The sequence below is a fragment of the Uranotaenia lowii genome, chromosome 2, assembly GCF_029784155.1.
Source record: "Uranotaenia lowii strain MFRU-FL chromosome 2, ASM2978415v1, whole genome shotgun sequence".
In the NCBI taxonomy this organism is placed as follows: domain Eukaryota; kingdom Metazoa; phylum Arthropoda; class Insecta; order Diptera; family Culicidae; genus Uranotaenia; species Uranotaenia lowii.
This window is the reverse complement of record NC_073692.1, coordinates 20,144,143-20,164,466: the sequence shown is the minus strand read 5'-3', so window position 1 is coordinate 20,164,466 and position 20,324 is coordinate 20,144,143. Positions and strand designations below refer to the sequence as shown.

Here is a 20,324-nt window from a genome sequence, read left to right as displayed (position 1 = left end):
GTAAATTTTTAATGTAGAAATTTGATTTAATACAAAAACTACAAAGGGTTATCCAATACACTGAGTCATTTCTGAATTTCTGTCTCGGTCGTGAACCTTATTTCATGTTTCCTTGAAGAAAGCCATTTTAAATAAGTACATCTTCGGTACATATGATGGCATCTTAAAATTGAAGAAATTCCCAACCCACATGTTTCCGTGACCGAGATTCGATCTCATAACCGTTGGTATAAAAATTTTCGTTGTATTGTGCCCAATATATACATATAAGGGTGGCGGCCAAAAAGGTGTTGTCGAACTTCGAAAACCGACCATATGAATTTTGTAGATTGGCCCAAAAACTGACCTGTGCAGAATTTCAGCTTAATCGGACTTGATTAAGGGGTCAAAGCGCTCCAAGTTGCGTTGTTTGTACTCCCTAAAATCACCAAAGGGGGCAACCTAAGAAAAGTTGAAAAATCGAAGTTTGGTCAGAAATAGACTTTCTGGTACTTTTTGGAAAATTGACCGATTTTAGAAAAACTGTGGACAATTTGGTGGACATTTGTGTTGACGGATGTTTCGAAATTAACAAGGCTTGATTATTTTTGTGCCACTGAAACCCGTTGTAACAGGAGTGTCAACAGATAAAATCTACTAAAAATATAGCCGAATTATCATGAAATTCCTTTAGAAGTAGAATCGGGTAGTTGTGATATAGGTTGGAAACTATACAAACAAAAGTACCCTATTTAAGAAAGTTTTTTTTTAACAAAATTTGTTTTTTTTTCACAAAGCATATTCTTGCTAAATCATAAAATTTTGCCACAAAATCATCAAATACAAACTTTATTCTGCTAGGGACACATGCACCGCTGGCATTTGTTTGAAATTGGCATCGACTCTACAGCTTAAAAGCTCTGGATTTACAAACACTTTTTTATGTTTAAGGGTTTGAAGTTTGATAGTTAGGCAACAGTTTTAGCCTCCCGGATACAAATTTGCTGGGCATTCAACAATTAAAAACGATTCAACACTTAGTTTATCGCTTATTCATAATTAAAAATTCTGGTATGAGCCTTGATTTCCCTGATGACCCTTAACCTTAATTGCCGAACATGTGCTTTATTCCAATGCTTAGTTTGAACTTCGTAGACATTCTTGACACCTTATGCATAGCTTTTTTTCGTATAAACAACAATTTTTCCAGCCCTCGATTTTACAATGTTGGATTTTGGAGGAAACTATGCACTATCAATTTTTCTCCTTTTCCTGCGTTAATTTCTTCAAAATTGATTAAAATTAAAAAAAAAAACATTTTGGATAATACTTTTTACAGGCAAACAATGCTGTCAAAATTGTACATACCCGCCCAATCATTAGAACCTTATCTATCACGAAAAAAAAGTGTCACATTTCTAAATTAACTAAGCTTTAGTTTGAAATATGAATAATTTGGCATCATTAACCTAAAATGGATAATTTTTGCACACCCAGCATAACAGATTTCCACAAAATTTGTCCAATTCAGCTTACTTTTTCAGGGTTACATTACAAGTTATGAGGCAAATGAATAAAAAAAATATTGTATAGTATCACTGTTAGAAAAAGGATAGGTTATACTAACACAAATATCGGCAGAGGAATCCTTTAGCAAAATCAGAGTCGTAATGATGAAATTGAACGTATGGAACAAACATTGAAAAAGTCGACGATAAGATTCTATATTTAGTTCCCGCCATCAATTGGCACCCAAAAAATAGAAGGAAAAACGTCGACCAATCGGTTTCAAATATTACGCGTCAAAAATTCACTAATGACGCACTTTGGCAATGGATTGAGGGAAAAATAAAAAACGTTAACCCCAAGCGCTGTTGCTGATAGACGGTAGACGAGCCTCCGATTTTGCTGTGAGTTGTTTTGCCTCATCTGTTTCTTTCTTCCGTTTCTTCACACTAAGGCAAGGCCAATCTTTCGACCCGAGATGCAGGAAGATAATCGGTGGGTGTACTCATCGTAGAGTAGTTTGGTTTTGGGTGTCAGCTACAACTACGTAGTTCAAATATTACGTCAACGCAACTACAACAACTATCAATAAGACTTTAATCAAATGATACTATGACAGTAGGGCAGAAGCAAAAGGACAACATGCTGGTTGCTGCTGGCACATTGGAGCAATCAATTGATTTGACCCATTTTGAGCGATTCAAATTAAACTGGGTTAGTTTGATTTCGGAATACGAAGTTATATAGGACGACCTGGGGTTCATACACACTAAAAGAGATTTTTGATATTTAAGTGATTAAGATGCTATTCAAACTCAAGTTTTGGTTACGACAAATTTGTCAAAAATAAATTTGTTCGCTCAATTTACGGACAGAACCCATACACTCCCCTCACGGGCAATACGCAATGATTGGCGTTATCATTATCAGCTGTTCCGAAGGTTAACGCCATAATCGGTTTTGCTACTTCTGTCCCACGGTGTTGAGAAGCAATCTCACAGACTGCTTCAAGAAAATTGATACTGCCGTCATCGTATTGCTCAGTAAATATTGGCTCGTCAGTCGCGATAATGATTTTCACCCGTAAAGGTTAAACAGAGATTCGTTCCCAAATTTTCAATTGAATGTTAAATCTTGACGAATATCACTATTAGTATGAATGAATTAACTAACTCTCTGTTGTTCCTCGAATCCTTCTCTTTCAGCAGCTGATTCGTCGTCAACGGTTCCTCCTGATCAGCCATTGCCGGCTACGGCTGGAACTGGAACCACGATGCAGCAGACCGCCAGCCCCAGCACCAGGACCGAGATGCGTCCGGTCAAGTATCACTATGCCGATTCCTTCTGGTGTACTTATCTGATTTCGGTATTTGCGGCCAGCATTGCCGAAACCGTGACCTACCCGTTGGATCTGACCAAGACGCGTTTGCAGATCCAAGGTGAAGCGCTAACTGCAGCCAGCGGTGCGATCAGTAAGGTGAGTACCCTCCTACATACAATTTTAGATTTGATTGATAAGTCTGATGTTATGCAAGACATGCAATTTAGTAAAGGGATGAGAGTAGTGTATTCTAAATATATGTATATATCCCTGAACAACAAGGTATATACACATATTTATGTTCCATTACTACATTGATATGAGCTTGAGTAAGCAGTTCTTACGAAAACTTATACTCACAAATTTAATTCATTGCAGCCCAAATACCGTGGTATGGTAGCAACAGCCGGAGGAATAATTCGCGAAGAAGGCATACTCAAACTTTGGCAAGGGATCACTCCAGCACTGTATCGCCACGTGGTTTACAGGTTAGGAACGCTCTATGCAGGTACACAGTAACCGAGAATCAACGAGTTCGGTTATTTATTTCGCATCTGAAAAATTTCGGTAATCGAATGTTTTTTGATCCACTGAACTCCGCATTCTAGATTCCAATAAGTACGCAACGCAATGTTTAGTATAACATATTAGCGCGTTGATTTTTTGCTACGGAAGTCCACTTTTCTATAACCTAAAAACCGGAAATTTTAGCCGGGAAATTAGACCTGGAAAATTGTAATACAAATTTTCGATGGGTCCCCAAAATATTTTCAATTTAATAACATCAACAACAATACGTTACTTTAAAAGAGCATCTATTTGCTCGCTGGGAACACCCTCAGCACCTCAGCAATTGGCAACCCTTTCTGTACTGGTTCCGACACTTGGAAAATGTTTGATAAAGGGCGATACGGTCAAAATTTGGTCAAGGGAAAACGCGTGTAAATCGGTGAAATCGTTTATTTAAAAAATCAAATTAAATTTCTTTTTAGAGTTTAATTAGTATAAAATTCAGGAAAAATATTCAGTTAGACTTCCGCTTTTCCAAATCCGAATTGCCGGGCCTTCCGCTTAACCCCTGCCATCAGATTTTGTACAGCCACCTTGTCCACCTTCTTCGCCGCAGAAAGCCAGTTTGCCTTGAACTGCTGCTCGTCCTTAGCAGTTTTTTTGTCTTCTTTAGTTTTCGCTTTAGTTCCGAGATTGTGTGGTTTTTGAGCGACTTTCGGCAACAGTTGCCAATAGAGAGTCCATTTCGAGGATACTGGTTCCCGAAATTCGGGAAATCTGACGATCCTTATCCCGGGAATTCTCTGGAGCCCTGACTCTCTGGATCCAAGACCCAAAAACTAAGTACTTTAACCGACAAACTTGATTGATTATTATTGTAAAAATTTCTAAGAATTGAGAAAGATTTTTCTCTATCGATAAAAGTTGGTTAGCTAGACTTCAGGTTATTCATCAAATCTCTTAACTTTTATATCTTTTTGTTTTTCAAAATGTCATTTTTCTGCCAATGATTTTGCTACTGTCAACATTTTGCGAAACGGAAGTTCTATATTATGAGTGTTGCAAAGTAGAACATGCTGATTCTTTTCGTAGCGTTTCTTTATTGGAACTGTTTGGTTTTCTAGATTCTCTGCCGTTTTTCACTTTTACTGTAATGTGCCGAACGAAAAAAAAAATTTTCAAATTCATTGTATTAACCAGTTCATAGAAAAAAAAAGTTTCAGTTTAAGCCATACACAGTGAATCCCCGATTTTGTCACCGAGTTCCACGCTAGTTTTATATGGCAATGATTCCTCTTAACACCAAAAATAAAATCCACATTGGCTAATGGTGCGAAAATTTGCGCAATTCGATCAACTTTTCTTTGAAGATCGTTAATATATTACACTAAATGCTTTCTACAGCGCTTCAGCAATTTCAAAACACATCATAATGTACTAAACCATTGTAGATTTTAACTTTTTTCAACTTTGTTTCGAAGACTGAAAATTGTTTTGTCTTACCTACAACGTTTCAGATTTAAAAAACTGTTTTTTCAACTCCTTAGAATGCAATTGTAGAACTTTGGCTTGTTCAGCAAAGTTATGTATGTATTTCGTTAAGATAAACAACTTTGTAGAAGAAACCAAAGCTCTAAAATGCTTAACAAAAAAGTTAGCTTTTTTATCTTGCTATTGGTGGGCCCCTCGACTCTATATTTTATTTCAAAGTAGGCGCCTTGTGAAACTATGCAATGTTGTCGGAGACATCAAAAGTCTATCTTTTCATCCCTGGGCGCTATTTATTTAGTTCCGCTAGATTGATGTTCTGTACCAGTGTGCATTGGTAAGAGCTTGGGAAACATTTAATTAAAAAACGCATATGAAGTACAACGTACAGTAATTGAAAGATTCTAAAAAAAATTGGAGTTATTTTCAAAGACAAACTTGTACACGAAGACGAAGTTGTTTTGGCTCTTTTGTTTATTAAAAAAAGTAGCGATGATACAATTTACCTCCATATATCTCCTTCATATCAGTGTTTGCAGATTAAGAAATTTTGAGTATGACGTTGGATAATTAGTCAGAAATGGACGAGGACATTCGTCCCTAGAGGAGGACCTCGAAGCATTGGAGCCATTAAGCCTTTCGGAAGTAACATTAGACACAGAATCAGCAGCATCGACCCCCAAATGATCCGTGTGATTCTCCAGAAATTATTAATGAAATTGAAGCAGTACGGATGTCATAGTTACTTGAATTCGGACATATTTGTGTCATTCATAAGTCATCTTCACTATCACTGTCGATATCTTCATTTATTGCAATGTACCTTAAGAATGATGTCAAATAACGCAATATACATATAATCGACCCAAAGAAAGTAGGGTTGAATCTGAGATTTTTAGCATTGAATCAAATATGGTGACAAAATCGGGTCAAAAAAGGTGACAAAATCGGGGGCAGACATAATCAGTGCGTGACAAAATCGGGGATTCACTGTATCAAGGTAGAGCTATCATTTTCCTTGCTCAATCTGATCCATTTTTCCAATTCGTATCGTGTAAAATTTTAGTGATCAAGCACTTTTTATTGGCCTCGGGAATTCCCGGGATTTTTCAGCGTTTCCCGGGATTTGTAAATTCCCGAATTTTTTTATTCCCGGATTTTCCGGTCGGGAAATCCCGGATAGGACATAGGCTGAATGTTTTGATTGAAAAGCATAAAGCTTAGAATATCGGCCAAATTTTCTCTATTTTATACATGATAGAAATTGCCGTATTACACAATGCTTACAACAAAAAGGAACTTTTTAAACCTCTAGTTTAGTTCTAACTACTACTTTAAAGCATGAAATATGTGATTGATTGCATTTTGCAGTCTCAATTCAAAGTAAAACATAAAATCCCTGAAACACAGGCAAATATCTAACGAGTATTTTAAAAAGTAGGTTCCAGAAAAGGTTGAAAATTGCCATCACTTTAAGCGAAGCTATTTGAGGACCGTTTCGTAACTTTCATGCTCGCATTCGAGCGAATTCAGCACCAATCCCCTTCGGAACTTTTGTTCAGCAAAATTCGGACTGTGGAGGCACGCTTTTAAATAGATATGAGACTTTTGATTGCTTGGGTAGCTCCTCAACTGTTAATCGAACCTTGAAAGTTCAATAGGTACGAATACCATACAGCCATTTAGTTGCCCAATCGGGAAATCCATATAAATCAAATTTTTTTTCTTACGATTCTATGAGGTACCGTAAACTGGGGGAACTTTGATCACCGGGGTAACTTTGATAAACATGAAATTTTGGAAGATAATCATCATTCACTATTTCTAAAATTAAAATATCTTAAACTGTTTTCTACGTTTGAAAGCCTATAAATTGAGTTTCAAATAGGCTTAATTTAGTTGGATTTTTTTTTTAAATTACTCAAAATGTAGTTATAAGGTTTTAAAATATCTGTCTTCTCGAAGACTCGCAAACAAACGCCTCTCATGATAGAATGATAGCATTTAGAAGCTAATGGGTTGTTTTATATGAAAGCTTAATTTTTTTCCTTTGTATAGGTACATTTTTAGAGTTATTTTTATGGTTATTCTATGATAATTCCTGGATATAAAAAAACGGACTTTTCCTATGAGAAAGCCTGTATAGAACAAATGGCTAAAAACCCTGTCGGATGGCTTAGTTTGAATAAAAAAGAACATAGGAACAGTGGGAGGACCTAGGGAATCGCATGAAGGTAAAATTTCATTTTTGTTGAGGCCAAAATATATTGAGAAATGTTTATAATTTTTGCCCCTAAAGTATCATTCTCCATCTTTTGAGTATATTTGTTTTTGAAAGAAAACGTTGGAAATTTCAATTGAGTCAACACAAAAAAATACTGTTATTAATGTTTTAAGTCTTCTATGTTAATTGGCATCAAACAATAATATTGAAGATGTTGGTATACGTTAAAACTATAGTGATCGAAGTTACCCCGAAACATGAAATCTGGTTTTGTAACAAACATTTAGTTATAGCCACTAATGTCGTTTGAATATTCTGCTATAAATGATCATGCTTATACTTCTTACCTAAGTAAGTATTTTAAAACTTTTTAGTGTTACAAAAAAGCAACCCCTTCCAAAATATTCGAAAATGAATTAAAAAAGTGATTAATGTTCCCCCAGTTTACGGTTCTTTGTCGAAAGCCTTGGCAAACCCGACGAATATCGAATCTACTTGCAGTTTTCTACCGGTTACAGTATGCAAATCGCTGGCAAAGATCGTTAGGTTTGTCTAGTAGCTCGTTTCTTCATAAATATTTTTTAATAGTATATTCTTTCGTATATCAGAGCTTCTAGCACCTTGGAAAAACAGCATATAATGGACATTTACATGTAATTCCAGACTTTTGGATCGGTGAGACAGATGTCATTTTCCAAAAAGTTGGAGAAGTACCTTCGGAGATCGATCGACTTAAACTCATGCAGAGCGGTGTTTGATAACATAAAAATTAATTGTTTTAGCTAAATGTTTTCTGAAAATTATATTTGAGTTACATTACGAGGTTTTCAAAACTGAAAATTTTCTAAAAATCGGTTTAGAAACAAAAGAGATATAGCGGTTTTAGTTGTGAGTGTCAAATTGACACTCTAGGAACTCTAATGGGTAGGAAAAACCTGGGACGAAATCGAGTTAAGAACTGTCAATACTTCTACAAATAGTAATAGTTTTTTTACCAAAAAAAAATCCTTTATCAACAAAAGCTGTCTTCTTTTATAATTATAGTTATAGTCCACTCGTTAATAACTAATTCACAAATTCAATATGTTGAAATCTCAGTACAAAAAATACCGTACTCAGCGCTTCCCGTTTACTGTGGTGTACCTACACATTGTTTATGTGTTTATTTCCTAAACTAAATAATTTTTCGTTAAATTTTGACAGTGGAGTCCGCATAGTGACGTACGACACGCTGAGAAAGAAACTTCGCGGTAACAACGAATTGGCCCTGTGGCAATCGGCACTGGCCGGAGTCGGAGCTGGATCGATTGCTCAATGGTTAGCCTCGCCGGCAGATCTTGTCAAGGTTCACGTTCAGATGGAGGGCAAAAGACGCCTCATGGGCCAAGCACCACGTGTCCACAGTGCCGCCCACGCTTTCCGGGAAATTGTAAGACGCGGCGGTGTTACCGGGCTATGGAAAGGAAGCGTCCCGAATGTGCAACGAGCAGCTCTTGTTAACCTGGGCGATCTCACCACATACGATACGGTCAAACGATTCGTTATGAAGAAAACTGGCCTCCCGGACTGCCATTTGGTGCATATCATATCCTCGATCTGTGCTGGATTGGTGGCAGCAACGATGGGTACACCGGCTGATGTTGTCAAGACTAGGGTCATGAATCAACCGACGGATTTGAGCGGAAAGTAAGTCACGCTTGTTGTCGATCAAGAAGCACTTTGACTAACTATTATTTTGTATTTTAGGGGTCTCCTCTACAAAGGATCTTTGGATTGTCTACAACAAACCGTTGGCAAGGAAGGGTTCTTTGCTCTGTACAAAGGTTTCCTTCCTGTTTGGATCCGTATGGCACCGTGGTCATTGACTTTTTGGCTTTCGTTCGAACAAATTCGTTCTAGTCTTGGCGCTGGTGGTTACTAGGTGATAGTATTCGTATAACATTTCATCTGGAGCTTCACTGTACATTGATAAGTTAATTGTTTCTTCGTAACCCGCGTTTTGGTTCACAGAAAATGTTGTTTTGAAATAGCAGGCACAATTTACCTATTCTATTTTCGCACAAACTTAACTTCACTACCGAGGAATCGGCTCTACAATAAACCTAACGTTCTTAAAATTTTCTCAAATTTAGTTTAGTATTTCTTGAAAAAGGAAAAATCACGTCGACCGGTTAATGCCATCGTTCAATAACTTCCTAAATTTGCGAATTTTCACTTTAAAAAAACATTTAAGAAACGAGGTTCACCGTCTATATAGAAACGTGTTGAATTAAGAAGACTATAATTTGTGATCTGTGATTTATTTTTAGATTTAATAGCAATTAGGATAAAAACACAAATCAATTCTTTGAAGTGTTACTATGCAGTCACGCGATTCTTTGAAACAGAGTCATTACTGAACCTTCGTGGTTATGCGCAGTCTCATCTCGAAATATGTTGAGTTAGCGTTGGCAACCCCGTAAACGAGAACTTCTCTGTTTAGCAGTCATGAAATATTCTCATAAACTTACTATCCAAGTTAGTAGAATGTTTGTTTAGCCGACACTTACCAAATGAGTTCTGCACTTGGAAAACTTAACTGTCATAAACTTTTTCGTTTCAAACCCTCAACTGTATCCTGCAAGACTCTAGCCGATACTTTAAATAGAAGAAAAAACACTCAACATGTGACAATACAAGAATTCAACCATGTTCTGAAACCTAAACCTATAATAACTCGTAATGTCCTAACACTAACTAGCCTCTCAGTTGATCTAGACTAAGCGTCTGCATCCTACTAAAACCGAATGAGTAAACAGTAAAACGCGTTAGTGTGTCAAAAAAAGGAAAGAATTACCGACAAGTTCAAGTTTGGGAAGTTTTTTTTCATTGAGATATTAGTTATCAAAAATTGCCTCATTAATCCAGTTTGCGCTAACCGCCTAAAACATGAATGACAAAAATGAAAAAGAAATTTCCTCGTTTTTCTTTGAAATAAATACCTTTGGGTTACTCCGAGCGTGTGAACGGTTCAGGTGACCAGACTTCAATGAAAATCGAAATTATGATTTACATAAACCGGAATATGGTTGCCAGACTCTTCTTAAACTCAAAAGGACACGATACACTAACGCAAAAAAGGAAACCGAGTTTTTAAGGACCACTACTGGTGTTAGGAAAAGTGCTTAATTAAAATAGAGATTCTACATTCTTGGAACATAGAAGAAAATAAAAAACAAGCACAACCCCTTCGTGTAGAAATAAGAAAAAAAAAACCAGTTGACTACAGTTTGAAGTAGCTAAACCAAAATATACAAATATAGTCGTGTTTTTCTTTTTTATCAGAAACGAAGACGAAAGAGTAATATGTAGTCAATATCATTTGTAAAAGCAGTTTACCCTGTAAGTCAACAAAGTAAGCGTAGTTGTAATGTTTCGTGCTAAGCGTAGTTCGAGTGTATGATGCTAGAAATGGTGAGGTGCGCGTATTAATAAAACTGATTTATTGGACTGAAATGTTGCTCGAGATGTTGTGTTTTAAGTATCCGAAATACTACTTTTCTTCATCCTTTTGGTTGAGATTTCGACTTCCGAGGAACTCTTCGACAAAGGGCAGATAAATAATCTTTACCAGGCTGGCTTCATTACACTTCTTGCTCAAGAATAACCGATTATGTAGAGTAAACCAAACAGTGAAAAGTCAATATGGACGATCGCTTTTAGCGGTCACTGATTTAAAATTTTATATCAAGTTGTTGGGAGGACAACTCACCAACCGTCAAATGACGGCACAATTTACCAGTGGGCCTCTACAGCTGATGGCTGTCAGCCTGACAGATGCCGCCTGATCGTGTGTCGTCATCTCCGTGATTCAGCATGTCTTCAGTTCAACTCCAAAAGTAATTGCGATAAGCAGCTCGTGCATTAAGTTTTTATATATATGTAGTTATCGTCTAAATACAAAGTTTTATGTACACTACTCGCGAGTTGCTCATTCATTCCCCAAACCACATATCGCAACAGTGGCGACGAGAAAGTGGCGGAGCTGTTCAAAGTAAGCCCGTTTTTCCCGTAAAAATCGCGTTTTTTTTCGTGAATCGGCAGAAAGCACGTGGAAAATTTCGCGATGGCGACCAATCAAAGTGGTGCACCCGGTGCAGGAGCGCAGCAGTCAACGCTCTCGGATACGATCGTGCAGATCCTGGCCAATCAACAAAAGCTGATGGTCCAGCTTTCACAGCAGCTGTCCGCCACACAGGTAGCTATCAACAAGCTGTCCCGCGACGAAACCGTACTCGATTCCCTGTCCAGCAACATGGCGGAATTCGTGTACGACAAAGAAACCGGGTACACATTCGACGCGTGGTTTTCCCGCTACAGCGATCTCTTCGAGAAAGACGCCAATAAGCTGGATGATGCGGCTAAGGTACGGCTCCTGCTACGGAAAATGAGCCCGCCGGATCACGAGCGATACAACAGCTTTATTTTGCCAAAGCTGGCTCGTGAGTTTTCCTTCAGCGAAACGGTGGCAAAGTTAAAATCGCTGTTTGGTGCGTCTGTTTCCATCTTCCGTCGACGGTATAATTGCCTCCAGACAACCAAGGAGGACAGTGAGGACTATCTCGCCTACTCGTGCCGGGTGAACAAGTCCTGCGTCGACTTCAAACTAACAGAACTCACCGAAGACCAGTTCAAAGTTCTGACGTTTGTTTGCGGCCTCAAATCCAAACAAGACGCCGAAATCAGGATGCGGCTCATCAATAAGCTGAATGAATCAGCGGACCTCACACTCCAGCAAGTAGTTGAGCAGTGCAACAACCTCGTCAACCTCAAGATGGACACTGTCATGGTGGAAAATCCGTCAGCTGTCAACTACGTTGCACACAACCAGAGGCCCCGGCATCTTTCAACCAGCGGCAGCACCTCCCACGATCAGCCTAAAACACCCTGCTGGTCCTGCGGAGGAATGCACTTCAGCAAAGATTGCCGATTCCGCGATCACAAGTGCCGTGACTGCGGCAAGCAGGGTCATCGAGAGGGGTACTGCGCCTGTTTTGCAACAAAATCATCATCAAGTGCCCCGAGCAAGCAACAGCCAAAGAAAAACTTCAAGAAGAAGCGACAACACTCAGCGAAAACAGTGACAGTCGGAAACATCCGCCAGGGGCGGAAATTCATCGACGTCCGGATCAACGGTGTTCCCCTCCGACTCCAGTTGGACACTGGGTCGGACATCTCCATAATCTCGCACCAATCTTGGGTCAAACTGGGCCGTCCGAAGGTTCAACCAGTTTCATGTCGGGCAAAAACAGCGTCCGGAGAACCTCTGGAACTCGTTTCGGAGCTACACTGCAGCATCACCCTCCAGAGCACCACCAGAGAGGGTAAGTGTTTTGTATCAGCTCCTAACGTGCGTCTCAACATTTTAGGTATCGATTTGATGGACCAATTCGGCTTGTGGAACCAACCGATCACATCGTTCTGCAACCAAATCTCCAGTCAGCCCACTCAAGACGTTACCGACCTCCGGGCCCGTTTTCCCGACGTGTTCACCACCAAGCCAGGCCTGTGCAACAAGACCCCGATTCAGCTGGTGCTGAAGGCAAACCAAAAGCCGGTGTTCCGACCAAAACGACCGGTGGCTTACAGCATGGAGAGCGTCGTGGAGGAAGAGCTGAACCGGTTGGAAAGTCTCGACATCATCCAGATAATCGACTTTTCCGACTGGGCGGCCCCGATAGTCGTCGTGCGGAAGCCAAACGGGACGGTCCGCATATGCGCGGATTACTCCACCGGACTGAACGCTGCGCTAGAGCCAAATTGCTACCCGCTGCCCCTGCCCGAGGACATTTTTACGAAAATGGCCAACTGTCGATACTTCAGCCACATCGACCTATCCGACGCCTACCTCCAGGTGCCGGTCGACGCAGCAAGCCAACCACTCCTTACCATCAACACGCACAAGGGTCTTTACCAGTTCACCAGATTGTCACCCGGCGTCAAATCCGCTCCGGGGGCCTTCCAGCAGTTGATGGACGCCATGCTCGCCGGTCTCGACTGCACCACTGGTTATCTGGATGACATCCTGGTAGGGGGTCGAACTCAAGAAGAGCACCGCCGCAACCTGCATCTTGTGCTCACTCGCCTGCAGGAATTCGGGTTCACTGTCCGGATTGAAAAATGCAGCTTCAACATGCGCCAGGTGAAATACTTGGGCCAAATCCTCGATGGTGACGGAATCCGACCAGACCCGGAGAAGGTGGCTGCCATTGCCAACATGCCACCTCCACACGACGTTCCGACGCTTCGGTCTTATCTGGGTGCCATAAATTATTATGGCAAGTACGTGAAGGAGATGCGCACTCTTCGTCAGCCGATGGATATGCTGCTCAAAGCGGGCACCAAATTCGAGTGGTCAACAGCTTGCCAGAAATCATTCGATCGCTTTCGGGAATTGCTACAATCGCCGTTGCTTCTGACGCACTACAACCCCAAAATTGACATCGTGGTGTCGGCGGATGCGTCATCGGTCGGGCTGGGAGCCCGCATTGCCCATAGGTTCCCCGACGGGTCAGTCAAAGCGATCTGTCACGTGTCCCGTAGCCTCACTCAAGCCGAAAGCAACTACAGTCAAGTCGAGAAGGAAGGCTTGGCGCTGGTGTTCGGTGTTACGCGGTTTCATCGGATGCGGTTCGGTCGTCATTTCATCCTCGAGACCGACCACAAACCGCTCCTGCAGATATTCGGCTCGAAAAAAGGCATTCCCATCTACACCGCTAACAGGCTCCAGCGGTGGGCCCTTACTCTTCTTCTTTACGACTTCGAGATTCGCTACATCTCCACCAACAGTTTTGGGCACGCGGACGTTCTCTCCAGGCTCATCAACAGTCACGTGCGACCAGAGGAAGAGCACGTAATCGCCAGTCTAGAGCTAGAAAAAAGCGTTCGCACCGTAGTCGACGAGTCATTTCAAGCTTTTCCGCTCTCCTTCAAGGCAGTTCAGAGCGAGACCAAAAGCGACACCAGTTTGCAGCAAGTGATTCGCTTTGTCAACGAAGGCTGGCCGACCAAGAAAACCAGTATCACCGATCCCGGAATTCAACAATTTTTCCAACGTCGAGAGTGTCTCTCCGTTGTCACCGGTTGCCTACTTTATGGTGAAAGATTGGTCATCCCGCCAAGGTTTCGGAAGCGCGTTCTCCAACAACTCCACAAAAGGCACCCCGGAGTTGAACGAATGCGCTCTTTGGCTCGTCGTTATGTATACTGGCCTAATGTCGACGACGAAGTAGCGAACCTTGTCCGTTCATGCAACGAATGTGCCAGCGTAGCCAAGACCGACCGGAAGACTACCATGGAATCCTGGCCAACACCGGAGAAACCGTGGCAGCGGTTACATCTGGATTACGCCGGTCCGCTGGATGGGAACTATTTTCTCATTCTGGTGGATTCATACACAAAATGGCCGGAAGTAGTACGAACCAAGGATATCACCACCGCAGCCACCTTGCGAATCCTTCGTGGAATATTCGCGAGATACGGTCAACCGGAAACGCTCGTTACAGACAACGGGACGCAGCTCACCAGCGACCGGTTCGAATCGTACTGTGACACACACGGCATCGTTCATCTCAAGACAGCACCATTCCACCCGCAATCCAATGGATTAGCAGAGAGGTTTGTCGACACTTTTAAACGGTCGCTCAAGAAAATCACCGCAGGGGGGGCAACCCTCGACGAAGCCATCGACACCTTTCTGCTGTGCTATAGGACCACACCGTGTCGCAGCGCTCCTGGTGGGAAATCTCCTGCCGAGATGATGTACAACCGGAACATCCGTACGTCCCTTGAACTACTTCGCCCGCCTACGCCGTGTCACAAATTGCCAAGTACCGACCAGGAAGAACAATTCAATCGCAAACACGGCGCGAAAGCTCGCATCTACGATCCTCAAGATCTCGTCTGGGCTAAGGTCTACGCCTTCAACAAATGGACCTGGCAGCATGGAATGGTCATCGAGCGCATCGGTCGGGTGATGTATAACATCTGGCTACCATCCAAACAAAACCTTATCCGATCCCACTGCAACCAACTGCGGACTCGGTACGAAGCTGGAAAGGAAGCAAATTCGGAAGCAATACCGGAAACAACTCAAGTACCGTTGTCTATTCTCCTGGACAGTTGGGGTCTACGTCCTACACCTGAGCCGGAAGTCGAACTGCCGGCCCAACTCCAAGAAATGCTACAACCATCGAATGATCGTCGACGTCAACGAACTCCCCTTAGCAACCAACGTCAAGAACCGATTCTTACTCGCCAGTCTTCGAGGATGCGAAGACAGCCAGCGAGGTACGATCCGTACCATCTTTATTAAAACGGGGGAGGTGTTGGGAGGACAACTCACCAACCGTCAAATGACGGCACAATTTACCAGTGGGCCTCTACAGCTGATGGCTGTCAGCCTGACAGATGCCGCCTGATCGTGTGTCGTCATCTCCGTGATTCAGCATGTCTTCAGTTCAACTCCAAAAGTAATTGCGATAAGCAGCTCGTGCATTAAGTTTTTATATATATGTAGTTATCGTCTAAATACAAAGTTTTATGTACACTACTCGCGAGTTGCTCATTCATTCCCCAAACCACATATCGCAACACAAGTATTAATTTCCCGTCCTTTAGAACACCCATGTGAAAATTTTCATCCCTATCCGTTACATAACGTCAATATCGCATAGCAGTGAAAAGACAATATGGATAATCCTGTTAGTTGTAGTTGTGAAAGTTCGTTAAATTCGTATTTTTCTATCAGTCACACTGATGGCTAAACATCTTACTTTTGGGCACTAAAATTTTCTCTCTAATATGTGTTGTGAGCATGGTTGGTCGGCTCCTCCCAAACAACAAAGAGTCAGGAGAAAACAACACTGCTTTCAATTCGGCTTCCGAGTGTAATCCTCTTTCGCTGATCGTGCTCCACTCGTCATCCCAGTTTACACAAGCTGAAAAAGACTCGGACGACAAGTGTGAGAGCTCTTGCATCTGAGTGGAAGAAAGAGAATTTTGGCTAACAGCGCCCTAGTGTTTCAGTCATACACTTTAGTGAAAATGGAGAAGAAAAATATTTATTGGGCTTGGGCTTGCTAAAAAGAATAAAGCTTGCTCTTAACTCTTATACAAATTTCCATTAGAATAATAGCTAATCAGAGTGAAATTGGAGTGAAGGCTATTGCTTTTTCTGTTTAACACATGAGAAATCGTATACCGGGATTGCGAGCGCACCCATCGCCAATGACTCCCACCGCACAACGCACAAAAAAATTACAACAATTTCTTCCCTGCTGTCAGCGTTGCCACATTCAAATCTTTACACCTATTGAAATTTGACCGACCAAAAATCTGCACCGAAATGTACACCAACAACAAATCACCAATCATCAGTGGAAATTATTACAAAAAACTATAGTTTTTATTTTTATTTTGTATGACTATTGATGATTTGTTTATTACCTTAAATGTGTTGGAAAATCCGGAAGCTACTTTCAACTGTGCGGACAGAATCTGTACCAAATAATAATGAAAAAATCAGAATTTTTCAAGACATCAGTAGATTGGTGGAAATAAAATGCAGTTCTTATTAGATTGCATAAGTTAAGGTGAAATCTAGAGTTTTTTTTGATTAAGTCGTATGAGCCACCTGACTTATTTCGAGAAAATCGCTGCTGAAGTTTTGTAACACATTTTCAATAATGGTATTTCATATTTTAGTCAGAGTTGTCTAAAAAATTAATATACGATACGAAAAAAGATGAGAAATGTGGCAGTGTCGTCGGTACAGGCATTAATTGAGATTTTCGGGTAAACAAGTACCAACGACCTTTTGCATTACGTTTTTGGCGCAAACGTCATTTTGCAAATTGTCAATCATCTAGCAAAAACATAAAAGAAAGAGGACTTACGCGTGACTTCCTCGAGCTTTGTCTGGCCCCGTGGGTGATATGCGCACTACAACATTGGTGAGAGGGCCTGATCCCAGTCTGTAACATTGGAATGAAGTAATCTCCTCACCGCACCAGTGCAGCAGTTGGACCCTGTGCTGCGAAGGACTGTGTACCAGGTTTCTATTCTACTTGAAATGGCCGGTTAGGTACTTCCTGTGAATTTGATAACCGCTCAAGTAGTGCAGGATCTCTTCCGAAGCATCTATGTTGACTGCTACTTCATGAACAAAAAATAAGAGGCTGAGTATAAGATAAGACATAGAAGTAACGTTTATTAAACTTACTCAGTTGAAGACATTTGTTTCCCTACGATGCAATACAACTCTTTTGAACAATTTCTGTTGATAAAAATAAGGTTTTCATCACCTGGCAATGAATTTTCTACCAAAATACATTAGGTCGCAAAAACCATCGACGACGAACTGTTGTTTATGCGTCGTTTTGCATCACGGCAATCCAGTGCTGCGCAAAACGTCGTTAAAACCAAATTGCACTCGAAAATGAGAAAGTCATTATTCGTCTAAAATTCAAATCATGTTTTAAAATTTATTTATTGATCAAATGCAACCAAATTTTTACCTAACGTAGAATACATGTTTTTCAATCGTTTGCAGTAAATATCTCAATTTTGTTTATGTTGATTCATACGACCTAATCAAAACAAACTCTAGAAATAACGGTGCTGTAGACGCCTCAGTTTATGCAAAAGAAAAGATCATCTCCTTGGCTGGCTTGCAGTTTATGTATATCAAAAAATATTGTTTAAATCATCTGAACCGAAGATTACCATCGGTCAAAGAGGTTAAACTCTTTTATTATAGATTAATTTGGTGGTTTCTCATCATTTAACTACAAATTCAATTATAATGAGTTTTTTTTTTTTGAAAATCAAGACAATTCAGGGCATTTTAAAGGCCAATTTTCAAATATCAGGACAATTCGAGAGTTTTTGAAAATCAAGGAGGCCGCCTCTTGAAAATCAGGACACCTCTGGTTCGGAGAGCAGCGTCTTTTCTCGTACACGTACCAAGAAAAAACTATGTTAGCTCCCAGATTTCTCCTCAACACAATGCGCAATAGATTTTCCCGGAGAAGGAATGTTCTCGCTCATCCTTCTCAAGTAACCAAAAGTCACACAGCTACTTAATCTTGTACGTTTTAAGTTCATATTTGGCTGAGTAAAAGGTACTCAAAAGGTACTCAGGTGCTTCATTTGGACTTCTGAACGAACATAAAAAGTCTGAACAAGTAGCATTTAATATATTTGTGCCTTCTAAGAACCTTAAAAAGTCTGGATATCAACTCGGCTTATCGTGCTTCGTTACGAACTTCTTGCGAACTATCTGATTCCATGCGAAACTTCTTACGAACTTTTTCGTACCATGCGGAACTTTTTACGAACTTTTTGGTTCCATGTGGAACTTCTATGGAACTTCAATGCGAATTTAGTTGTGTCAAAATTCAAATGCTTTGTTTACATTCTCTTAGAAAATTTTCCGAAGGTGTTCTCAATTTGTGAATAAAAATGAATTACTTACAAAAAATAAGAAAGAATGGTTTGTTTTATTACCGTCGCCGGCGGTTGGAACAAAAACCATCCATGGGCATGTTTTAAAAGATAAAAAGGATTTTTTATATACCCTCACAAATTGTCAATTTTATATATCTTTGAAGAATTAATTGGTAGTTTATCAAAAGAAAACAAATTTTATATTAATGATGATTTAAAATGCAAACTTGTAGCTATAGATTGTAATTTTAGTTTAATTTTCATTCCTCTTCTACACACATTTGGTTAATTTTATTTGTACATTTTTTTTATAATAAAATTGTAGATATTGCTTTCTAATAATGTTTATTTCATGTTTGTTTTAAATGGATACAATAAATGAAAAATTAAAGACAAAATATTATTCTGAATCGGTACTAAAATCATCTCTAGCCAGTTCATCGAAGTTTCCAATATAAGAAGACATTTCCCTCGAAATTGGATCTTCGATGGTCTTGTTTTTTAATGAGCATTTTCCGAGCGACACGTCTCTGCCCAGTATTTGTCAATCGTTTCGTGGTATTTTGAAGCTTTTTTTTAATCGGTTAGTTAAATTTGGTTAACCATTTCGGTTTGCGTTCTGCCTAGTTTTTGAAAAATGTTCAAAAGCTTGGGGTTTGACAGTATGGCTGTTTTAGATGCGACTCGGCTTGATCCTGTCCAGGTACAATCGGCTTGAAATTTAAAAAAAAATTTAATCTGACGCCTGCAACATTCTGTTCTCTGACATTCGCCCTCGATGTTCGAAATGAGCCATTTTAACTGTAAAACACAAAAAGCAAAATGTTAATGTTTATCATAAATCGTCATGTTTTATAAAAACTTACAAAGTTTTGTTTGTATTCTTCGTTGCCAAGGTGTTCTTCTAATTCGTTCGATTCTTACTATTTGGCCAACGAAGAAATTGGCCCCTGCTGGAAGTTTCCACCCATCTGGCTGGGACGGCAGTCAATTCTTTGCGCCCTTTGCCGTCGATTGTTTGTACAACTAAGTACATGTTTGGGTACATAAAGAATCTAAAATGTTATTATTAAAAAAATTGCAAAAACCAATATTTGAATAAAACATTGCTTTCATAATTACCTACTGCACGTGGAAAAAATATAGTTTCGTTAAATGCACATCGGTTTGGTTGAATGTTTACGTTTTTATAATTTCGCCTACTTTGAAAAAGTGAAGGTGAAATTCTCTAGTATGTTATTGAACCAACTACCAAGACAACGGCGATGGTTCAAAGGTAGCATGTTCAGTCATCATCTGGAAGGTTCAGGTTCAATTCTTAAAGCATGCAGATTATTCAAGTAAGTATGAAATTCATTGAGTGTAGAGAGAGTAATAGAAAGTGGCGCAAGATTTCAAAACAAAGAAAAATTCGTTTCATTTCATTTTTGCCCTTTGTTTTTTTTTGCAGAAGTTCAAAAATCTAAGTCTTATGCAAAAGCTGAATAGCCTTCTATTCAGCTTTGGTTATGGAACTTGAAAGTATCGATAAGAACTTAAATTTTAAGCTGTATAGAATGCTATACAGCCCTCGAGCAGGGCTGAGTAAGCTTTTAAGAGACTGTTTTATGAAACATTTGGTTACTTGGGATTATGTGTTGACAATCTCTCTTTATTGCAGTGCGATTTATATCTCTCCCCGCACAGCTTGGGGGAGCAGACGAGAAAAATTTCACTCTCTTTCAATTGACAAGCTGAACTCAGGAGTTTTGCCGTTCATGGTTGTAAGCCAACTTAGTTGAATAATTCTACTGGATCAAAGCAATCGAA

At 40.1% G+C, this 20,324-nt stretch overlaps 2 protein-coding genes across 5 annotated transcripts in view; both read left to right on the top strand.

Annotated features, from left to right (window-relative positions):
* The window catches only part of LOC129749617 (mitochondrial uncoupling protein 4-like), a 30,599-nt gene extending 20,076 nt beyond the window's left edge, over window positions 1-10,523 (top strand). For 2 of the 4 annotated variants that reach the window (XM_055744648.1, XM_055744647.1), the window contains 4 exons: window positions 2,694-2,962; window positions 3,185-3,294; window positions 8,232-8,714; window positions 8,775-10,523. In XM_055744648.1, the coding sequence (XP_055600623.1) occupies window positions 2,759-2,962; window positions 3,185-3,294; window positions 8,232-8,714; window positions 8,775-8,949 (972 nt within the window). In that variant the 5' untranslated portion in view covers window positions 2,694-2,758 and the 3' untranslated portion in view covers window positions 8,950-10,523. Of the gene's footprint in view, window positions 1-2,690; window positions 2,963-3,184; window positions 3,295-8,231; window positions 8,715-8,774 lie in introns of all 4 variants that reach the window. The other 2 variants (XM_055744649.1, XM_055744646.1) reach the window with 1 other exon arrangement.
* Window positions 10,524-11,133: 610 nt separating this feature from the next.
* Window positions 11,134-15,381, top strand: LOC129741140 (uncharacterized protein K02A2.6-like). Its single transcript, XM_055732844.1, has 2 exons — window positions 11,134-12,391; window positions 12,437-15,381. Exons 1-2 carry the CDS (start codon window positions 11,134-11,136, stop codon window positions 15,379-15,381), a joined length of 4,203 nt encoding a protein of 1,400 aa, XP_055588819.1.
* The last annotated feature ends 4,943 nt before the right edge of the window (window positions 15,382-20,324 follow it).